The sequence below is a fragment of the Cicer arietinum genome, chromosome 3, assembly GCF_000331145.2.
Source record: "Cicer arietinum cultivar CDC Frontier isolate Library 1 chromosome 3, Cicar.CDCFrontier_v2.0, whole genome shotgun sequence".
In the NCBI taxonomy this organism is placed as follows: Eukaryota; Viridiplantae; Streptophyta; class Magnoliopsida; order Fabales; family Fabaceae; genus Cicer; species Cicer arietinum.
The window spans coordinates 75,556,558-75,571,242 of record NC_021162.2 but is presented as its reverse complement, the minus strand read 5'-3'; the positions used below and the strand labels follow the sequence as shown (position 1 = coordinate 75,571,242).

Below are 14,685 nucleotides of genomic sequence, written 5' to 3'. Positions count from 1 at the left end.
ACACTAGTCTTTAATAAAGTAAAAATAAATAAATAACACTAATCATATCTTGCATTTAACAACAGTGATCATTTGAGGACCTTCCTTGAATTTTAAAGTGGATGAAAAATACTGAGTATTAAATTCAGAGTTTAATACATACGAGTTGTTAACTGCATAAAAAAATATAAATGTTTTGTTTTTAGGCTTTTTTTTAATTGTTGATGATTTTAAAACATAAAAAAAAGCAATCAATAAACTAATTTTACTAAGTTGTTGTAGTTAAAAAATTGTATTAAGTTCAGTAAAAAAATTAACAGTTATTTTTACTCATTTTTTATGGGTATTATTTATAAATCAGGGAAAGTTGAAATTTAAAAAAAAAAACTAAAAACCTAAAATATAAGGTAGTAAACTTTGTTTTCTTTTTGTTAAAAGATGAAAAAAAAATTAGATAAAATATTTTACTTTTTTTTAAGACAAAATATATCTTCGCCTTAACCTTGCTTTATTTATTGTGTTTGACATATTTCCATATAAGAAATATGGTGAAAATATTTATTCAATAGTCGATATTATTGTTATACTTTTAAATATATACAAATTAATATTTTTGGTAATTTATTATTAAAAGCCCTTAAATAGAAGCATTTTCATTAATTGTCCTGGTATATAAAAAGTGGTCCATGTACAAAATACAGATTAGATTTGAAATGTTAGTTTGGATCTTTTAAAAGTTGTGTCACACATGACATATCAGTTATAAATAATTCTTTTGTTTCTTTCATTTATATAACCAAACAAATTATGAATATTGATGTAAACCGGTAACACATGTGTAACATTTGTTTGTTTCTTTTCGTGACTATGATTATAATTATGCACACGTTGCGTCAAGTTGCAGCTTGAAGAAGTGTTTTACTAAAAAAAAAGTCATTACAATATTTGTAATAACCACACCGACACATATAATTGATTTTTCTATTACAAAATTAAATAAAGCACCCATAAAATAAAAGGGATTGGTGAAACAGTAGCAAAGCAAGGTTGGGTATTGTGCTGTGATTATCATTTTGACAAACTTAGTTCATTTGAAGTATATGCACGTGCCACTAAGTCGGCAATATTGGTGTTGGGTCCAAACAAATTATTACTATATTAATTGTTAGTTTAGATATGACCATTATAGTAAGTGTATCTCATTATTGTTACAGTTTTCATTATTTAATTACTTTTAAATAATATATCTTAATTATTTCAAATTTTTTATTTGTTAAGGACTATTATATTATATTAGAGGAAAATAATTTATATTATTTTCTATAAAAATAATTTATATTTTAATAATTACATTACACAATTTTAGTAATAATCTGTAATATTTTTTTTATAAAATGTAAGGTTTTGAATATATTGTTCATAGTTTAAATTTAGACTGCATCACAATTTGATTATATTTTCTTACAAGTTAAATGATATAAACTAAAACAATTGCAAAGTATAATTTAAAAACAGTTTATTTTAGTTTTTAAAGAAGAACATAAATCATGTACATATCAAATCTTATTTTTAACTACGCGTGTAATCAATAAATTTTTTTTATTTATTTTTATAATATTGTTTTTGTTATTATTTATAAAAAATGTAGGTTATATAAAATAAATTTATTTGAATACAAAATATATTTATTATGCGATACATGTTTTGTTTTAATCATCTTTTCCACCTATTTAATTTCTTTTCGGCATTGTTGAATTTGATTTTTTGGTGCTCAATTTATTGCCGTCGTGCAAATAAATCATAAAGTCTATCGGCGATAATAATACTCACAACCTTAAATAAAGCTTAATGATGGCTTACCCTTTTGCAAAGATCAATCTTGCAATGATACGTGGGATCCAGTACCTTCATGTGTTTGACAAAATCCCACTGAGATCATGTTGGTTTTATTTTATTTAATATTCTATTCACACTAAAACAATAATTATATATTTATTTTTCAATAGTTTTATATTAAGAGATAATTGGACGTGGTGTAAGAATAGATGAAAATTAATTTCGAAAAGGATTGAGATGGCAACAGAACAATAAACTTGTTTTGAATGCTAGTGCAAAATTGTCTTTGTAATCAGTAATCGTTTAAAATTGCATAACAACATAGTTAATGAGTTTGTATATATAATTAGAATATCAAAATAATTCGTGAAAGTTTATATCTTTTTTACAAAATTATAATAACTTAATTTTTTTATCTTATTTATTTAAAAAAACCTTTGTGTTAAAATTTTTATGGTGGCGTAGAAGGAATGAGCTCCATCTTAGTTTAATTATTTAGGTATAATTAAAAAAAAAATCATAAAAATAGAAGTTGCCATTGAGCAACCGCATTAACAACTAAAATTATCTTTAGTGAGTCGCTCAAAGTCACATATAGACATAGTCAATAGTTTGTATATGCAATCAAAATGTCAAAAGAATTTGTGAAAATTTATATTTTTTCTTTTCATAAATATATTCATAATTTACTAACTGTGGCTCACACAATTAGGTTGATATACTATGTGTTTAAATTAATAACTTGTAAATATATCTTTAATAAATTTAATCGTATAGTTGTAGTTATAATCAAAATTGTATTTTCGATTAATAGTTTTTTTATTTATAAATATGTTTTTATAATATAAATTATGTTTAAATCATATAAATCACAGGTATTTTAATTGCATAGTTATCAAAAAATAATAATATTTTATAATACTAAATATCTTGTTAAAAAAGTAAAATAAGAATTTTTGTATTTCAAATAATAAAAGTTAAACTTTCAAATACAATTTTTAATATAATTTTTATATATTTAAATTATTAACAAATATTTTAAAGAAAAGCATTTCAACGATACTTGTCAGTATTCTTTTGGTGCCATGAATTATTGATTATATAGTCCGAATACAAACTATTCGAAATAGCAATTGCACAACAACAACATGTTTCACACAAATAAAATGAGTGAATAAAAGAAAAAAAAAAAAGAATTGGGTTCTCTCGTGTTTTAAAACACAAGAGTAATATTTATTATTTCACTTTTAAAATATATTAAATTTTATTTATATATTTTTTAATTTATAAATTCTAATATATTTTAATAGTAAAACGATAAACATGATTTTAATATTTGATTTAAATATAAGAGAATTTAAAAAAACACGGACAAAATAAAAATATTAACTCTTAATGATATAATATTTATTTAGAGTCCTTTTATAGTTAGACTTCGATAACTCAAAAAATAAAGTAAATCTCAGTTACATTTAAAAAATGACGTTTAAGCTATTTAATGAAAACCAAATCATGCTCCTACGTTTTGATAAAATTTAAATTTAAATTTAAAATTTTATAATCGGATACATTATTACATAAATTTTATTAAAATTTTCATCAATTCAATTGTGAATACCACAAAATGTTTTTATATTGTTAATTTATTACAATATTTTAAAATAAAATTCCTAAAATAAATTAACCACCGTGATTGAGTGATAGTATATATTTTCACATTCAAATTGTTTACTCTATTTTTTATTTTATTTTTAAGATCGGTATTTGGTAGACACCTATATATCTCATTCATCACAAAGAATTAGAGAGGTTTATTATGTTATATAAAAATGTATTTGACTTTAATTTGGGTGGAAGAATTTTTTTTAGAACGTGGTCTGTAGTTTGCCTCGTGTGACGGGATTAGATTGAAATCAGTTTTTGGGTAAACGCTGTTTTCCATTTGACTAGAACGTCGTGTTCCGTTGAAACCTCATTGTCATTCTAACACCGTCAATTCATAATCCATAAAATAAATAAAATAAAAAAAGCAACGAGAATGAAATGTCTCACACCCTATAAATAACCATTACCAACGAATGAACACACGTAATTTTTAAATTAAAAATATAAACTTCCCTAAACTAAAGGGTTATCATTAATAAATATTAGATTTTCGCACGTAGCTACACAAAACAAAACAGAGAGAGAAGAAAGAAAACACAAACTCGAGATCTTCTCAGATCGGAGCTCAACTTCAAGCGCTATTGCGGTTCGTTTCTTACCCACTCTTCTCTCAATTTCTGCAATGTACATTTCTTTTGAGATCTCTCTTTCTTTTCTTTTCCTTTGATTTTTAGTTTCGAACAGTTACGAAGAGATTACATTATTCTTCTTTCTAATTGATTTTTTTGTTTTGTATTTTAAATTTAATGCTTAGATCACTTTAGATTCGTCTTTTAATGTCTGCATTGCATGCACCATTCCGAATGATTCTCTAGTTATTATTAATCTCAGAATCATGCGTTTAAATTCCCCTCTTACCCCTTTCCACGTCAAAACACTTTGAGAAATAAAAACCGTTGTTTTTTGAATTGTTATTTAAAGTTTTGAGAGTGGTTGGTAAAATGGCCAAATTTGCATAAAAATTATATCATAGGAATTAATTGTTAGAATAACATTTTTCCTTTTCAAAAGTAGGGTAGTCTTATGGTCCTGAATCTTTTTTCTAGTGTCCTAATCCACGTTATGTGTGGGACAAAAAGAAGTTATAAGCTTCTATTGGTGTCCCATTAGCTTTTGTTGGACAAAAAGATGCTTCCAGGGTCTCCTATATGTGATAATAATTCAAAACTTAATTGGAAGAATCACCTTTACTTACCATATTCTAACAAAATTCTTACCTATTCTGATTTTGAATCCTTGCTTGAATTTTCAGCTCTGAATTTCATATGGAAAATATCTTGACACCAATATCTAAAATTTCATTTTATTTATAATTTTGTTTATTTTAACTTCAATCTTCATTGAAATTTATTTAATAATTGGACCTCCTTCCTCGGTATCTTTGGTTCCTCTTGTTTTGTAATTTACCTTTGCCCCCTTTTATTGCTTTTATATCAGCTCTTTTATACATATATTTTTAATCTTTATATCTTTCTCCATGTTTTTCTTTTTTCACTGCTAGCTTTCTATATTTAGGGTGAAAAATATTGGTGAAATAGTTTTGGGCTTTTGGCACTTTAGAGAATCATGTATAGGTGTGTGTATGTGTGTGTGCCAATAGAGCATAGTTTAGGTGGGTATTAAGTCCTGCATAAATGACCGAGATCCGAAATACATTGTACCAATCAACCATTCATGTTGAATTGAATGATCAAGACCAGAGCTCTGTGACATGTATTGAGATGTATATCTCTTAACTACTTCATGTTATTGCTTCGTCTGTTTACTTTGGCATAGGATAATGCATATCATATTTTTGGCCGGTAGAATAAATATGTTCCTGTAGTTGTTCAATGCTTCCATATTGATCTTCTTAAAATATTTTTTCCCCACCAGGGGAATGCTTGTATCTTAATCATCTCAATATATTCTTGTTCCTGGAAAATAGTTAATTATTCTTTGCACACTGAAGTATTTGATTTTCTTCATCAACATCAACCACTTACTTCCAAGTGTTTTGCTTCCTACTCTGTAACCTATACCATGCAGCATTATGGGAAGGGAAGTTACTGGCATACAAATCATGGAGAAGAAGCTGAACGGTTTGACTTCAAATGGTAGTTTTAGCGATAGAGTGCGTGTTTCTCCCAAAATTGCAGCAATGGTTCAAGCAATGGATCATGAGATAAAGGAATCTTCTGAATCTAAAGATGTTTTGAGTTCCAAAAGCACGAAACTAAATGCTGGTTTGTCTGAAGAGAAGAATGAGAAGTCTGAAGTAGAGCAGATGGGTGACAATAAAGAGTTAAGCTCACCAACTGCAATAACAATTCCTGTGGATAAAGAGCATACAAGCCCCACTTCACCACAGCAATCTGATCAGGCTACTGAAAAGCATGTCACCCATACGCAGACTGTTGATATCGAAGCTGTTGCAAATGGTCACAGCTTGTCACCAAAAGCTAACAATATGCACTCACCGAATTCCTCAAAGAACTCACAGTCGCAGGTATTATGTCATAACGTTTTGAATTTTTAAGCACAAACTTATATTCTTATGTATTCTGAGAACTGAGTCAAGTATGCAAAATGGTCCTAGCATATTTGGTGCATAAAATTGTTAAATTGAGTGGTTTCCTACAACACTTTGCAAAATGAGGAAGTGATGCTTTTAAGGAGTAACAGAACTAGGATCTACTTCTTGTTTTATTTGTTCACATGATACATATTTCTCTGACCGAGGATATGTTTTCCTTCCTCTTGACACCATTTAAACAGGTTGACAAAATTAAGAAACCATGGTTTAAATGATCTGAGTCACATATCCCTGCTAATACTAAGGATAAATTAGGTGTAATGCATTGCACACTGGGTTAGTTCAAATTAAATCAGTACCAAAAGATACATTTGGAAGCTCAAAGTACCATACCAAATAAATTCAAGCAATGTTGGTTAAGATTGAATGTTTAAAAACGAGTCCTTCAAACTGTGGCTTTGCAAAACGGGCTGCTAATAAAAAATATTTTGTTTGGAAATATTGCTCATTTAGCAGAAATTATGTGGTATAAATAGAAGACTTAGCTTACCTTTTTATATTTCTCAAGGTTTCTAATGTTTTGCAATTTGTGTCTGGGACTGGGTGAGAGAGTGTATTTTATGAGATTACTGAAATGCTCTTTTCGGTTTTACAGTCAAACTCACCTTTTTCTACAAGGAAGCTCTTGCAGCATGATAAGAAGCACCATGATGATGAAGACAATTGGTCTGTTGCTTCCTCGTATCCTCGAAACTTAACACTTTGATGTTTTTATTTTGAACAGAGCAAGTTTTAGGTGTATTGGGAAAACCTTAGAATCTGCCATAAATGGAACCAAATATCAAACGATTCTTTTATGAGTTTTATAAAAAAATATTAAGAATCCTTCTATCCAAATTCCTATTTTATTTATATTTAAATATATGGCAGTTATTCTCATAATCTCATTTATTCTTTAACTTAAAATAGTAGTGTTGCATCTGCACGCACTTCCAGATCTAAGGTAACTGTAGGTACAGCCCCTACGTTTAGAAGCTCAGATCGTGCAGAGAAACGGAAGGAGGTACTGTGTTCATGAACCCTTAACAATGTGTATTCTGAGTACTTCCTACTCAGTATTATTATTATTATTATGATTAGATTAGATTATATAAATCTAATTATTGTTTTTTGTTCTTGTCACTCTGATTTACCTTTCCAGTTCTATCAGAAGTTAGAGGAGAAAAATCGAGCCCTGGAAGAGGAAAGACTCCAGTATGAGGCCAGGCGAAAGGTACTGCGCTCTTTCTCTTTTAGCTGTCTGCTTCACATCCATGAGTGACTTAATTTTTCACGTTTTTGCCCCCTTCGTTCCTGAAACATCTAACATGGATGTAGATCTTTTAATTTCTCACCTTTTTACTTTTTTTCGTCCTCCCCTTGTTTTAGAAAGATGCAATTGCTTAAACCAAAGGTCCAGATTTAAGACCATGTACAGGGTTATTTTCTGTTTATCCTCGTATGTTATGTTTTACATGTTGATGATTAAATAACTTTTCTGTATGTGTATAGGAAGAGGAGGAAGCAGCCGTTAAGCAGTTGAGAAAGAACTTAGTCATTAAAGCAAAACCCGTACCAAGCTTCTACTATGAGGGGCCTCCCCCTAAGACTGAACTTAAAAAGGTATTCAGTCTTTTCCTTTTTCGTGTGTCTTTTCCAAGTCTCAGGATGAACATGAAATTATCATTGAGAATTTCAGAATTTGCATGTCAATACAAGTACAATACAATACAACATAATAGGAATTTAGAATGCATGACAATGTTTGGAATGCAAATTTGACAGTGGGATGCACGACCTGTAGTACTTATTGTTTTCTGAGTCGACTAATGTTTCTTGCTCACAACCTTGTATGTGCATTCATGAAACTGCTCATATCATTGCCTTATCATGGTCATGGTAATTTTAGTCCTTTCCAATGGAAGAAGCAAAATGATAAATTTATGAACACCTTAGTTCAGAAAACTTAAACTCTTCATTCTTTTTCTTTTATAGCAGCCTCCGCTGACTCGACCCAAGTCACCAAAACTATCCCGGAGAAAGAGCTGTGGTGATGCTGTCAGCTCATCTCCAGAAGTTTGCACTAAAGCACGCCACAGTATTTGCAATAACCCCAAAGGTGGGTTTGGTTCCCTTGTCACTCCAAAAAATAAGGATCTGGTCACTGGACGTAACAACAATGGCGCTTGCAAACCCAGGGAAAGAACCAAACTGGACAAGGAAACAAAACCAGCTCCTCCTAATATCACCGAGCAGACAAATGCGGACATATCTGTCCAATAATAAGCTTCCAAAGATCTTACTGACTTCCAGATGAGAGAAAAATAACCTTCATTTTTCCTGGTCACATCAAATGGGATGTTTGCAGAAGAGATGGTCTTATTTTCTTTTCACCAGGACTGACATGTTTAAGTGGTTTGTTTTTAACTTGAAGTGTATATGTTTTGTATGTTATATTGGCACATATCATTTTATTTTATTATATATAAATAGTTATTGATGTAATTTGTATGTACGAAATTTGACATGATTCGGACTGCTTGGGGACTTTGGAAGGAAATTCATATGAAATATATTCCTTTTCCTATAACTAATTTATTGAGTGTTACATCTCGTATCTATAGTGTGTCTGAATCTATTTGTTGGTAATTAAAAGGAACTGGATCTAGCATTGTAACTGGAACACATAAAGATCATGTGGATATTTTGGCCATGTGATTGTTCCTGAACTGATATAAAAGGAGTTGGATTTGTTTGTATACATTATCATTACCGTGGACGACATACCATTCTGCATGGATATTAAAGAAAAATCCAATATCAAAGTTTCGAAACGTGTTTGTCAAAAATTGATGAATATGTGCAAAAATATGGGGGAAGTAAAAAGAAAATAGGTTCTGCAGTGGCTGAAAATGAAAAAAAAGAAAAAAAATCAAAGCTTGGTCATTGCATTATGGAACGAGGGAAATTTAAAGTAAATGATAATTTAATTAAGGGGTACCTCAGCAGCACCCTTACTAGGATCACAGGAGCTAAAGATCAGCTGAGAATCTGCGACTTTAAGCTGGCAGCACTGATTAGAGAGAGTAACCAACCGGCCAATACGTTGGCGATATTGTGGGATATCAAATCAATCTCCATAATCAACTGAAATTTATTTTAAGAGTTTAAGGACGATCGCTAGGTATATCTTTTCATAGTTCGTACAAATTTAGTGATCAAATACCTAACCACATGTTTAAGAACCAATTGAATTGTTTTGTTTTGGGCATCCATAAAAAAGGGGCATCTCTTGGCATAATTCTTTAGTTGTCAAATATTTTTAAAATAAAAAATTTATCTATCTCTCTCTCTTTCATCACCCCTTCTCACATTTCCACCCCACCCCTTCCTTGTATTGCTTGTTATCAGCTTCATCTTGCACGAACCCTAACATTAAGAACAATTGCATTTGAGGGACACAATAAGGTAGCAACCAAGACACCAAGAGACTAGATGTTTACACAAAGGATAAAATATCCTAACATCGATTGCAACCAAGAGATAAAAGAAAGAGAAACTTATTACATTTTTGCTAGCATTTGATCTATGAGTGCAATGACATATTGTTTACAAAAACATACATATCTAACTTACCATAACATTCCTTTTTTTAGATTAATTAATTTTTTTCGAGAGATTTGGCCAGTATGTTCGGTTCAAACCTCATTACCTCCAATGTACATCCAACAAAAATTAAGAAAAATATTAGCATGCTTCTTTTTTAAGAAAACATGTTATATAAATTTTATTTGGAAAATTGTGTATTTTATTTTTTAAAATTTTTAAATTATTTTTTTAAGTAAAAAGTTCTATTTTTAAATACTTACGTGTCAAAAGAGCTCACGTTAGCAATACTAAAAAATTAAAATGGAAAATAATATATTATGTGTGTCAAAAGTCTTTGTAAATGCAACAACATAAGTTTTACAATTTTGCTATCAACACTCCATAATTTACTACCCACACCCCTTAAATGTTTAAAAAAATCATAATTTCTAAATTACCTTTTTCCTTCTTCTTCTTCATCATCTTCATTCAACAACTTCTTCATCTTCTTCATTTTCTTCAACATTAACCATCTTCATAAATCATCATCAATCATCACTAATAATCATCAATCATAATTAATCTTCATTAATCATCATCAATCATAATTAATCTTCATTAATCATCATCAACCATGTTCAGAATTTTGGTAACATTTACGTTATGTGAACTCAATTTCACATAAGTTTACGTGAACTAAGTTCATGTACGTTTACGTAAATTGAATGCTAGTAAATATACACTCAATTTCACGTAAGTTTACGTTCAAGTACGTTTACGTAAACTGAATTCTAGTAAATATAGGTAAACTGAATTCTAGTAAATATACGTAAACTGAATTCTAGTAAATATACGTGAACTCAGTTCACGTAAACGTACGTGAAATTGAGTTCACGTAAATGGTTTAATTTTCAATCTTCAATGATTTTGCAATCTTAATTCACGTATACGTATGTGAATTAAGATCACGTAAATACTGAGATGTTGAATTTTCAAACCCCATTGATTACGCAATCTTAAATCACGTAGTGTACGTGAATTAAGATTGCGTAAATTCTGATATTTTTACGTTTTTTTTAACGTACACGTAGTTGTACAACGTACGTGAACTAAGTTCACGTATAATCTTCAGATTTAGAAGAAAAAAAAATACAACGTACGTGAACAAAGTTTACGTATAATCCTCATATTTTTTTAAAAAAAATTCGAACTCAGAAACAGACCAACAAACATACATTTTTAGGTCACTTTAACCACAATGTGATGAAAAAACTGATGGTATAGGTTATGAGTGAGTTATGTGAGTTTCAAATGATTATGAGAAAAGGTTGGTGAGGAATTGTGATTTTTTGACATGTGAGTCGTAAGATGTGATGAATGTTGATGAAAGTGAGTTATGAGTTAGTAAAATTTTAAAAATATTATAAATATCAAATGGTACTTTAGGTATTTTGATTTTTTTTACAAATTTGAGGGTTGTGAGTAGCAACATTGTAAGTTTTATTGAAGATCATCTCCAATTCATCAAATAATATAACAAAAAGAATTAATGATGACCTTTATGCTTATTTTAATTTCCCTCGAAAAAATATTTATAATATGAGACAAAGGGAGGAAGTGTTCTTTGTAGAGATAGTCACTCCATTTTTCTCTTTCATTACTCCATTTTTCTCTTTCATTATGATATGAAAAGTCATAATTTAAATTAGAGATCTCTTTCTCAAACTATTTAATGTATTTCAATTTAATCACATAACCTTACACCTTACGCTTGAAGACATTGTAGGTTATAAATGATATTTGTTTTTCTTTCTCTTCAATCTTTTGTTGTTTCTACGATTTATATAGATCAATTTTTATTGTCCAAAATTGTCAAAATTCAAAATCAGATAGATAATTTTTAATCTTCACTTATCTTCATATTTGTAAATTTTTCCATTATAGAACATTTTTTCCTCCATGCACGTTTGTTTATAGTTCAGATATAATTTTTTTCTTTAATTTTCTATTTTATTTAATCTATCTTCTTTTACAATGTTATCGATCTTTATTCAATCAAATAATTATTTTTAAAAATATCTATATCTATATATAAACCTATTAAAAAAAATTTAGTTAACCTTTTTTATTCAAATTTTAAATTAATTTAGTTAAACTTTTATTTTTTTACACAATCAACCTATCTATTTTATCCGTTGTCTATTTCAAATATCATTTTACTAATTAGTCTCATGTGTTCACGAAAGAGTTTATACAACACCTAAACAAACATAATGTTTAATTTAAAATCTAGTTAATACTATAAAATTGATGAAATCTAATATCTATAAATGAAATAATAATGGTAACATTAAGAGTTTATTTTTGGAATAAAAAATAGTTCTCATTCCAAATTAGGTGTTTATATTAAAGAAAGCAGTGTTTGTTTGTATTTGCAAAGGGTGTGTTTTGAGGGAAAGGCAATGTATTTTACCGGGAAAAGAAAAAACGGATAGGAAGATATATCCATAACAACTGAACTTGAATGAAAAATATCTATCTGCTTTTGGTTAGTGTTTACTCTTCAATACCATAAATCATAAACCATGTTTGTTATGAATAATATCAAGACATGGAAAACATTACCGTTAACGGCTCCATGCTTCAGTTGCCATAGCCTTGCATCGTCCTCAACGGTGGTGAGTATGACGCAAAAACCTCCTTCCTCCAAATTCCGCAGGAAATCGTCCTATGGAACTTCTAGAAGATCTATTCTAAAAAAATCCTTCAATCAAGAACAAGTCAACTTCACCGCTCCTTTCTCCGATGAACCACTCGTTGCCATAATCGGCGGTGGCATCTCCGGTCTCATTTGCGCTTTCTTCTTAGACAAACGTGGTGTTCGCTCCACTGTTTTCGACACTGTCAGTCACTCTTTTTCTTCGCCGTTTCATTTCATTCTTCTAAACGCAACGTAACTAATGTCGTTTACAATTTCATAAATTCAGGGTATTCATGGTTTAGGAGGAAGAATGGGAACTAGGGTTATTGATGAACCTAATAATAATCCTTTCATATTTGATCATGCCGCTCAATTTTTTACAGTAAACGATTCTCGTTTTGCTGAGTTGGTTAATGCTTGGATTGACAAGGGTTTGGTCCGAGAGTGGCAGGGTACTATAGGAGAGCTTCGAAATGGTGGTGAATTTCTTCCATTTTTACCCTCTCCTCCAAAATATATAGCCACTCATGGAATGCGCTTTCTTGCTGATTCGTTACTCTCTGAGGTTAGGTCATTCCTCAATCCTCAATATCATACTCATTTACTCATTGCAATTTCAACAATTAAATGCTCATAACTAAGGAAATATTCTCTTACATTCTTCAAATAGGTATGAAAGATTTGTTATGAATAAGTTGTTATAACTTTTGTGCTGCTATTGTTCAGTGTTGTCAAAGAGCGCTTATTGTGTAAGGAAATTTTACCAAATCGCTATTGTTTTGTGATACATGATTTAGTATGAAGTGTTGTTAAATAGTGGTTGTAGTGTTGTAGAATACTAGAATTTGAACAAACCACTATTTTTCCACGATAACACTGCTATTGTTCATAGATTTTGGTTTTTGCTGTGGTTCCCATGTGTTAAGAATCTAACTCTCGTGCAGACTAACTTGGTGAATGTGGTGAGACCATGCTGGATCAGTAAATTGGAGCCATTCAATGGGATGTGGCACTTGAGTGAAAATGGGAAGCCTTGTGGGAAGTTTGATGCAATTGTTGTTGCACACAATGGTAACTTGATAATGTCTTCATTTTTTCTCTTAAAAAATAATACCACCTCAGGTACTTTTTATAAGATGGGTTAACAAAAGTTGATGTATTTGGTTAGGACCATTTATATCACATTTGTCTTTTATAAAAAGGACCTGAAGGAGTATTGTTCAATTCTGTTTCTATATTATTATTCACCTGGAGTATTTACATGTAAACATTCATCCGACTTATGGCTTCTTCAGTAACTATTGTTCTATTTGCCAACAGGAAAATGTGCAAACCGCTTGCTAATGACATCGGGTTTGCCATTAATCGCAAAACAAATGAAGGTCAGTCCAGGATATCCCCTTTCCAGTTCATTTGATTTGATAAATTAGTAGTCTAGTACTCTATTTTCAACTTTATCTACAACTTTATTCATACTCATTCCGCTTCTTGTTTCTGTTGTATTGTCCATTGTGTTAGAGGTTGGAGTTGAGTTCAATATGGGCTCTTCTAGCAGCATTTGAGGACCCTCTTCCTTTTTCAGGGAACACAGAAGTTTCTTTTGAAGGAGCTTTTGTGAGAGGAATTGATTCAGTGTCATGGATGGCCAATAATACCAAGAAACTTTTGCCTTCTCGGAGTGATGGTCCTCATTGTTGGACCTTTTTTAGCACTGCGGCTTATGGAAAACAGAACAAGGTTCCTCAGGTAGGTAGTTAAATTTTCAAAAGGTACGATATTATTATATACGAAATAGTTTCGTGAGTGTTAGATTGGTTTTGGGGTTACTTTGGATGCTTTTGGGAGGTATAGTTTCATTTATTGTTTGTTGCATGCCACGATTATCCCTTTTATTAACTGAAATATGAGTTACAATTTGTTTATAAGGAAAACATCCCTACTGCTACAGCAACAAGGGTAAAGGAAGGCATGCTAGAGGGTGTTGAGGCTGCCCTCGGATTATCAAAAGGGTCTCTTCCTAAACCTTTTTATACCAAGCTTCAACTTTGGTAAGAGTCAAAGTATTAGTGTTAGTTGCTTTGAATGCTGTCCTGCCACAGTTTTGGTTGGGCTTACAGAATTTTCTTATTGTTTGTGACTTCTCAAATACACAGTTGCTTGACAATCAAAATGTTAATACATGTGTTTTCTGAATAGCATTTCTTTTGTGATAGTTTTCAGTGATAGCCGTGTTTCAACAAAACGAATGGGATAATATTTAATATCGGGTATTGAAAATATTGGTAGCTCTAAAACTTTGTATGTGTAAACTAAAATAATTGAAAATCATGTTATTCTGAGATTTGCAGGGGTGCAGCTCTTC

At 30.3% G+C, this 14,685-nt stretch overlaps 2 protein-coding genes and 1 long non-coding RNA gene across 8 annotated transcripts in view; 2 read left to right on the top strand and 1 right to left on the bottom strand.

Moving 5' to 3' along the window:
* The first annotated feature begins 3,906 nt into the window (after window positions 1-3,906).
* On the top strand, window positions 3,907-8,628 carry LOC101505654 (uncharacterized). Of its 6 annotated transcripts, none has more exons than XM_073366755.1 (7): window positions 3,907-4,066; window positions 5,509-5,968; window positions 6,651-6,721; window positions 6,965-7,058; window positions 7,197-7,268; window positions 7,547-7,657; window positions 8,033-8,628. In XM_073366755.1, exons 2-7 carry the CDS (start codon window positions 5,513-5,515, stop codon window positions 8,315-8,317), a joined length of 1,089 nt encoding a protein of 362 aa, XP_073222856.1. In that variant the 5' UTR covers window positions 3,907-4,066; window positions 5,509-5,512; the 3' UTR covers window positions 8,318-8,628. The 6 variants fall into 6 exon arrangements, with proteins under 6 accessions (XP_073222856.1, XP_073222855.1, XP_073222854.1 ...); XM_073366754.1 differs by having other exon boundaries at window positions 8,030-8,628; XM_073366753.1 differs by having other exon boundaries at window positions 6,651-6,736; window positions 6,968-7,058.
* LOC140919880 (uncharacterized) lies at window positions 7,704-9,732 on the bottom strand. The gene is made up of 2 exons (XR_012162486.1): window positions 9,036-9,732; window positions 7,704-8,825 (listed from the first exon to the last, which is right to left on the bottom strand). It is a non-coding gene; the product is annotated as an uncharacterized lncRNA (long non-coding RNA).
* Window positions 9,733-12,056: 2,324 nt separating this feature from the next.
* Window positions 12,057-14,685, top strand: part of LOC101504355 (uncharacterized) — a 5,115-nt gene continuing 2,486 nt past the window's right edge. Inside the window, exons 1-7 of the mRNA XM_073366169.1 lie at window positions 12,057-12,525; window positions 12,610-12,888; window positions 13,268-13,394; window positions 13,644-13,705; window positions 13,842-14,069; window positions 14,250-14,371; window positions 14,672-14,685. Of these exons, the coding sequence (XP_073222270.1) occupies window positions 12,208-12,525; window positions 12,610-12,888; window positions 13,268-13,394; window positions 13,644-13,705; window positions 13,842-14,069; window positions 14,250-14,371; window positions 14,672-14,685 (1,150 nt within the window). The 5' untranslated portion in view covers window positions 12,057-12,207. The remainder of the gene's footprint in view (window positions 12,526-12,609; window positions 12,889-13,267; window positions 13,395-13,643; window positions 13,706-13,841; window positions 14,070-14,249; window positions 14,372-14,671) is intronic.

Bases quoted from the DNA above. Each gene is read 5' to 3' on its own strand.
- LOC101505654 (XM_004494654.4), top strand. From the start codon at position 5,513: ATGGGAAGGGAAGTTACTGGCATACAAATCATGGAGAAGAAGCTGAAC. The intron at 7,059-7,196 runs GTACTGTGTTCA...TTACCTTTCCAG, and splicing joins GTGCAGAGAAACGGAAGGAG to TTCTATCAGAAGTTAGAGGA. The intron at 7,658-8,029 runs GTATTCAGTCTT...TTTCTTTTATAG, and splicing joins CTAAGACTGAACTTAAAAAG to CAGCCTCCGCTGACTCGACC.